Here is an 8352-nt window from a genome sequence, read left to right as displayed (position 1 = left end):
AATCTGTCCACCCTGTCTTCTGCCTCATCAACACTTTCCACTGTGTCGTTCCCAGCAGCATGTATACCTATTTTAGTATGTTCCGTCCTAAAACTTCTTTTAACATCTCTTTTCAGCCACTGCTCCTTTTCTCTGGTCTCCTTCATAGCCAGGCTTCACACATTTGTCTCCACTCCCTGCCAGCCCTTCCTCCTGTCCCATTCATTCCTCAAACCTCTCCAATCTGACTTCTGTCCTCACTACTTCACCAACACTCCTGTTATGGAAGTCACCAATGACCTACCTCTTGCACATTCAGTGGACTCTTCTGTGTTCATCTTATTTGACCCATATACAGCCCTCAGCCCAACTGACTCCAGTCTCCTACTTGAAACACTCTCCTCTGAAGGGTGTGCTGGAGCTGGCCCTTTTGGCTTACAAGAGCTAATTGTCCACTCTCCTCTCAACTTCAGGTTCAGTGATGCCACCTTGTAGCTTGAAATTGGCCATGGTGGGAGTATTTACATCATGGAAATCAGCAAAAGCCTCAGATTAGATCTCTTTTTCCTGGAGATTAAGTATTTACCAGTTATTAAATATTTACCAGAACACCATTGCTTCAAAAACACCCTTAAGCTTATGTTATTTCCTTCTTCACAAATCTTGTCAACCCCCTTATTGGATCTCCTCTAAGTGATCCCTAAGTATTCAGGTGCTTTGTTGTTTGACCCTGGGTCCTCTTTTTCACTCTCTTTTTAGGGACCAAATTAAGCCCTATGGCTTTAAATACTCTTATAATAAGGATGCTCTTAGGTCCGTGGCCAATATGGATCAAGTAGTAAGGTGAAGTGGAATTCAATTAAATGACAAATGAGTTGTTTCCTTTTGAGAAATTGCTCCTGGCTTGATGTAAGTCCTAACAGAGACTGAATGCCTAACCATGGGACACCAAGGGACCATGTGATCTTAGCTGCCCCAAATAAATGGAAGTTATCTGATCTACTAAAAATATAATGTTGGGCAAGCAAAACAGAGTGGACATAGTATATAGGTGACTGGATGCTAGCAGTCTCCGAGACACGAGCAAGTTGGGAGAACACCTACTTGCTCCCTGTGCTTTTCTGCTCTCGCTCTTTATGCATTGCTGTCTGTCCCTGGAACTATACTTGTGACCTCTTGAGAAATTCCCTATGACCAACTGATTAAGGAAGAAAAAAATTCAAGTCTAGGACACGTATATTTCCACATGTTGTGCTGGCATCATCTAAAGTGGGCTCTGTAGCATTATAGCCCCAGTCAGAAGTGGACATGAGGGAGGTGGTGAAGGGGAATCCTCCCAGTATCAGAATACCGAGCAGTTCATCTGGTTGTCTGCTTTACCTGGAAAGAACATGGTGAGAAGTGCAAGTCTATCCTGACTCATTAATAGTAACTGATGGCTTGGCTTGATCACCACTTCTCAACTGGGATTCCTAGAGAGAATTAGCCATAATGCCTAAAGGCATCCATTTGATGTACTAAATTAACTTATCTTGTATGCATCTAAGTATGTTCCATCTTGGGAGAATTGAGAAAATAGTCATTCAGATAATTTTCTATATGGTTTACTTCTCTCATAGAACCCAGAATGAGAAAGGCTGGGGTGGATGACTGGGGACTTGGAATAAGGGGGTATTTGTGTCTATGTGAATACTCTGAAGTGCTCCCACCAAAAAGGATGCTCTCAATAAGCAGATGGGTGAGATGACTCATTCTATAGATACCAGTCTACCTCTTTCCCTGCCTATGCCAGTGCTTACACAATGGGCTTGTGAACAAAGTAACCATGGTATCAGGGATGAAGGATAGATTCAACATGGACTTCTGATCTGGTTAGTGCTCAGCCTGTCAGCAGCAGAGGCAGTGTTGATCCCCCAATATGGAACACTCCCTGGGAGGACCAGCTAGTTTCATTGTACTAGACCCTTTCTATCATGAAGGGGGCGCAATTTGTTCTCACTAGATAAAGTGATTACTTATTCTATGGATTTGCCTTTTTTTGTCTGTGATAGTTAATTTCATGTGTCAACTTGACTGGGCTAAGGGATGGCCAGATAGCTGGCAAAACATTATTTCTGGGTGTATCTGTGAGAGTGTCTCCAGTAGAAGTAAGATCACCCTCACCAATGCAAATGGGCATCATCCAATCCTTTGAAGGCCTGAATAGAAGAAAAAGGCAAAGAAGGTGAAAGTTTACTCTCTTTGCTTGAGCTGGGACATCTGTCTTCTGCTGCCTTTTATAGCTGTTGGTTTTTCCCCTAACTAGGGTCCAACGATGATCGCACGTTACATTTAGTTGTCATGGCTATTTAGTGTCCTTCATTCTAGAACAGCCCATTCCTTTTTTAAAACTTCCATGACATTTTTTAAGAGTCCAGGCCAGGTCTTTTTTTTTTTTTTTTTTTTTTTTTTGCAGTGGGGGAATGTTTGTTGTTTTTGTTTTTGCAGAGTGTCCCTCAATTTGGGTTTGGATTAGATTCAGTCTTAACATTTTCGGGAAAAATACTACACAAGGAATGAGTGCCTTCTCATCAGGCAGCCTGCGATGCCAATTTGTTCCCTTAAGTTGAGTCACTCACTTACGGACCTTTCTCCATCATAAAGGTACAATTTTTAATGAATAAGTAATCTGAAGGATCATGATACTTTTAGACAATATTTCATCCAATCATTTTAGCATCTACTAATGATTCTTTTCAAAATTCATCATTACTGTGTTGTTTGCAAAATGCTGATTTTGGTTTCTAATATTCCTTCTATATGTATTAGTTGCCATTCTTCTGAAAAGCAGTACTTTCCCTTCCCATTCCCACTTCATTCCTTTTTCTCTCTTCCTCCCTCCCTCTTCCTTTCCTTCCTCCCTCCCTCTTTCTTTTCACCTTCCTCCCTTCCTTCCTCCCTTCCTTCCTTCCTTGTGACAGTACTGACTCATGGAATCTTTTCCAAATCAGTATGCTATGATCACTCCTGTAATTGATCGCACTGATGTTCAGGTGGTCCTTCTGTAGCTAATGGAATCCTCTAAGCTGACTCCTGTATTTTTTAAAATGTCCCCATCAATTTATTGACCTTTTCTTACTTTCTGTCACATTAAGATGTTTCATACTCACCTTAAATTTTTTGCTGCCTTCGCCCCCTGGAATCAGTCCTTTCTTTAAGGCTCTATTTTCTTTGTTGTGGTGGTGTTTGTTTTAATGGGAAATGGTTTTGAGAAGCTAAAATGTAGATATTGGTGTGCTCTTTGCTACAGGAGTGTCATTGCTTCTTGGCTGTCTCAGTGGATAAAGCTAAGAAATACATGTCTTAAAAATGTCTCAAAAAATGCTACATGTCAGGGTTTGATTTATTGTTTTGTTCAGTGTGATAGAAAAGAAAGGTTAACAATGCAACTGAACTTAAAATATATATCATGTCTGTAGCCCTTACATTGTGAGTAGTCCCCAAAAGTGAGGAAGATTTCCTTCAGTATTTGAAAACTATTATTTGATTCAGCTAAGTAGTTGTTTACAGCACTGACTAGCAAGTGACATTCCCACACACATCTTTATTGTTTAAATTTCCTCTTACTCCTCACGTAAATGAAAATATCCACCAACATTTATGCCAGAATTATACTTGCTCATTAATTGTAACCCTAGGTTGTCTTTGGATACAAGCATTTGGCAAAAATCAACTAATGCATTATTTGAGAATTAATTGTATACAGAGTTTATAAAAAAAAGATCATTATATATTTTATTATCATTTGTAAATTATGTGCTACACATCCTTTATATCAGTAAAATTTATAATAAACTCATGGACATTTATATACACACATACTTTCTGGGGGAGAGCTGGTGGTTAAACTTTCACCAGCACATCACTGATCAAACGGCTAGCCCCAGATTAGCTGCAGACCACTGACATAGTTTGACCCACACAGTGCTATTTAAAGCAATGAATAAAAAAGTGAGAGAGTGTGCTGACATTTACAAATTACCTGGAATTCCTTCTTCTCCTAAAGGATCAGATCTGGCCCCACTGTGTTCTCCCCTTGCAACACTCAGCTGGCCTGAGCTGCTGTGGCCCCTTCAGGGGGGATGTACACTCTCAGTTTGCCACCATCCCCACTACTCCCTGCTGTCCTCCCAACCCTGTGGCTGAGCACCACATGCCTTTTTCCGCCATGTATAGGCTGTAGATTTTCTCTGCTCCTTGTTTATCCTCTGCCACCACAACCTGAAATGCATTTCAGCCCAGAAATCTGGCAACCTCACGCTTGATTTATAACTTAATTAGCTTTCTTCTTCTATTGATTTAAATCCCAGTGACCCACAATTATTTCTTAGAAGAAGCACTTAAAACATGTGATAGGGCTTTGAAACTCTGAAAAGCCACCAAATGGAAGATACACACGTTAAGATGCTCATAATTTCTAAAGTCATTTAATTTTATACTCTATTTATAAAAATCCATTAAAATTCAATTTGTTACATTTTAAGTAACTAATGGCAGTATATTTATTATTAATCTTTTCACTTATATCCTTCTTACTATTTTTTTCTTTCCCTCTTTTTTTTCCTTCTTTGTCTTTTTCTATTATTTTAATCTTACCTCTCAAATACAATGTCAGTAATGAGGTCACTATATTTTTCTATTAAAATTCATACTTTGGTCTTAGTTTTGGCCTAATTTAAACACTGACATTATAGACTCATACTAATTAGCCTGAATGACCAAATCCCCCACCAATTAAGCAAATGTAGACATTTCAGGTTGTTTCAGTTACCCTATGTTAAGAATTAAAAGAAAAATGTGATAAATGTGATTTGGAGTCATCAATCCCAAGACATCCTGTTATTTCATAATAAAACTATTTCTTATCATTATGGTATCATAAATTCAATAATGTTTCAACTTCTTTGCACTCTGAATTTAGACATTTATACCACAACTACCACAGATTCTTTACATTCCACTTTAATGGTGAGCTGTGTCTCTGTGAGGGAAAATTTTCTTTGTACCATGATGAGCCAGTTTATTTGAAAAAAAATGTTGGCTTGGTTCCTTGTATCAACACGCATAAAATTATTTTGTTAACTTGGTTGTACAAAGTGTCTTAACTTTTCAGTCTTAAACTTCCATGTGGACTGAGCCCTAAAAGCTCTCTTGTTAATTATCTATTAGTAATCGAAAAAAAAAAGTTGCTTCTGTGTAGCACAAGGAAATATCTTCAATATCTTGTAATAACCTTTAAAGAAAAAGAATATGAAAATGAATGTATGTATGTATATGCATGACTGGGACATTGTGCTGTACACCAGGAATTGACACATTGTAACTGACAGTACTTCAGTTAAAAAAAAAGTATCTATTAGTAATTGGAGTATATTTACTCATGGGAATAATGCTATCAGTGGCTATTATATTTGCAGGCTAGCCCTTAATGTAGCTCTAATGGTATTAATCTAAGTTCTGAGTTCTAGAGCAGAAGGACAGGATGAGAATGATGAGAGGAGAAATAGGGAGGTGGTACAGCAGGGCCAATGACAGAAGGAGGCCAGGAAAGAGAAGCAAACTGAGAGGAGGACCACAAGAGGAAAACTTCCTCTGGGTTTAAGCAAAACACCCTATGCAATTGGGTTTTGTGGCTTTCAATTTTCATTTCTGTTTCCCCCTCCTCAGGACCCCAGTGCCCTCATGTGGTCCTAAGTCCCACCCTATCCAGGCCTGTTCTTCCTCCAAGCTTCAAACCACCCCCACCAAACACACACAAGACTCCCTCTCTCAGTGAGAATGTTCTTAGCAAGATGTTCGGAAAATACCAGTCTCAGAGAGCCTAATCATTTTGTGGGGCTCACAGTCCTTAAAACCTCTGAAATCAATCATTCTCTACTTAGGGGAATTCCAGGCCCGTGTGACAAAATGGAGCAAAAAAAAAAAAAAAATCTGATGCAGTGTTTCACAGGAAGATAACTTTCTTGAGGGTCATCCGCTATGCTGGGCACCTCCAAGCAGTCCCTGGTGGGCTTTGCTATCTCCATTTCTGATCTAACATTTCTCTACCCATCCCTAGCAGCAAGGGCCTACCTTCTAGCTGGCCCTCGAGACATGTTTCCAGACTGAATCAAGTAGGTTTTTTGATTCTTTTTATTTTGTCTTTCAGAACAGCAACCATGGATGAGCATAGATGGGGCAGAGGGGGCTGGCTGTGTGTGAATGGGGGCTGGGGGAGGAGTGAAGTTGCCCAGAGGAATACCCATGACCTTGTTCACAGATTCCTTATTGAAATGATCCATGGTGTGCCAGAGTTCCCGGGGGTCGGACACAGCTACGATGTTAGTAAATGAATGTGACAATATAGCTTTTGTTGCTTAGAATTGGGAAGGTTTTAAAGTAGGAAAAGTAGGGGAAGTTGTTGGCCGTGCTGGCAAAGTTTTCAATACTATATGATTTTAAGGATGAGTTCCTGTTGAAAAGTGCCATATCTAAGAAGGAAATATACATACAGTTTTGCCAGCCTTCATGTGGCAACACGGGCTTCTCACTGGATTCGCTCTCCCCACCATCGTGGATGAGTAAACTCTGCTCTGGGGAGGGACGCTTGGCCTCCGTGTTGATGCGAAGCCTCTTCAGACCGCAAATGGCCAGGTACTCAGTGGGGAGAGTGGTCGCACTGCACAGAGAAAGCTTCAGGTCCCTGACCTGCGTGAAGTTCAACAGGAGGCCCAGTGCAGTTGTGTCTGTGAACCAGATGGTCAGATGATCATCGTAGCTAGTTTGCTCAACCGCAAAAGGTAACACGGTTTTACAGCTGCACATCAGGTTGGCCAAACTGTAGTCACAGTCCCGGATGTCCGCAGAGCAGCTGCAGTTCCGGATGGTGTTTTCCTTCGTGAAAATTAGCGTGCTGTTCCTCCGAGCTCTTGGGAAGCATTCGAGTGCAAAGATGCCGAGTGCCCCGATCAGAAGGAGGCTGCGACCGGAAGGCAGTGCCATTATTGTCTCAGCGTGGGCCGGCGTGCTTGTGTTTCCCCTTCATGAGCCAGTTCATTGGAACTCTCCTGCAAGCAAAAATGCAGCTTTGTTATCACAGCCTCTCATTAGAAATGTGCAGCTTATGGAAAGGGAGCCCCCCAAGTAACCCGTCATAAGCTTTTCTCTCTTGCGGTCCTAGCAAAGGCAGGCAAGACTGGGAGCCCAAGTGCAGGCAGTGCTCGTTTCTCAGAGTCTCCTGAGAGGCAGCAGCCGGCTCCCTGGTCTCTGCTCACCTGAGCTATGAGACTCCCCACGATGTCTGCTGGTGGGAAGGCTAACACACCAACAAGCAAGCAAGAGCAGATGCCAGAGACGAGACCTACCGCATCCTGTCTGTGGGCAGGAATTCGGAGTGATTTGAATGTGTACATCCTCCCTCCAAACATCCCATTACCAGCGCTGAGTACCTGTCTACCCCTTAAACATGCACGTTCCCTCCTCCTCCTCGATATCTGACTTCCTGGAATTCAGCAGACAAACAGTTCCTTGTTGGATTCAGTTACCCACGTGCTACCTGTTAATTCAGCATGAATACCAGTGAAACATTTAGTTAATGGTAAACTTCAGTTTCTAACTAGACAAACATACTCTCCTCAATCATATTAATCCAGTCATACTTTTCCTGGTCTCCTAGACCAGTATTAGAGTTGATTTTAACTGTGTTACTGGACAGTGAGAAGACTAATCACACACCAGTTAGTCACAATGATTCTGATTTATCTACTCCTTTCCCAGAACAACTTTTATGAACTGATTTTAATCAAAGAACATACTGTAGTAAGCAATATATAAGCACTGTTAAATGATCTAAATAAGGTAGGAATGCATGCATGATTTAAAAAGCAACACCAATGTCCAGTTCGGGGGGAAATTGCCCTACAATGCCTGGCATATAATAGATGTGCAGTCTTCTTTTATGGAGTGTTGGAATAAGGCACATATTATGAAATAAGGCACCAGATTTCAGCTTTGCAAAAATAATTGAATTTCCCCTGAGTTAGCTGATGACTGAAGAGACCAAACAATACAGTTCAGTGCATCTATATGTCTAGTAGTGGGCAAGACAAGATACTTGGAATGAGGTGTCCAACTAGGACAGTACAGAGCTAGTGATGGGGCCCTGGCAGTAAGAGTGGTAGGGAGGGATTGATGGAAAGTGGAAAGGTCAGTCCAAGGAATTAAACACATGTCCAAAGAAGACGGTGACAGCAGGAAAGGGGCTAGGCAGACTTGTAGCACTTGGAGAGCAAGATGAGGCTACAAGGTGGCAAAGCAAGGTGATGTAAAATCCAAGGTGGGCAGAGGGGTGGGTAT

General features: G+C 41.4%; 1 protein-coding gene across 1 annotated transcript; it reads right to left on the bottom strand.

Moving 5' to 3' along the window:
* Positions 1-6134: 6134 nt before the first annotated feature.
* On the bottom strand, positions 6135-7528 carry C1H21orf62 (chromosome 1 C21orf62 homolog). The gene is made up of 2 exons (XM_032474989.1): positions 7362-7528; positions 6135-7064 (listed from the first exon to the last, which is right to left on the bottom strand). Exon 2 carries the CDS (start codon positions 6997-6999, stop codon positions 6340-6342), a length of 660 nt encoding a protein of 219 aa, XP_032330880.1. The 5' UTR covers positions 7000-7064; positions 7362-7528; the 3' UTR covers positions 6135-6339.
* Between the last annotated feature and the right edge of the window lie 824 nt (positions 7529-8352).

This window comes from Camelus ferus, chromosome 1, assembly GCF_009834535.1.
Source record: "Camelus ferus isolate YT-003-E chromosome 1, BCGSAC_Cfer_1.0, whole genome shotgun sequence".
In the NCBI taxonomy this organism is placed as follows: Eukaryota; Metazoa; Chordata; class Mammalia; order Artiodactyla; family Camelidae; genus Camelus; species Camelus ferus.
Note: the sequence above shows the minus strand (reverse complement) of the source record. Positions and strands in the feature narration are given on the sequence as shown.

Excerpts from the sequence above, each read along its gene's own strand:
- C1H21orf62 (XM_032474989.1), bottom strand. The coding sequence starts at position 6,999 with ATGGCACTGCCTTCCGGTCGCAGCCTCCTTCTGATCGGGGCACTCGGC.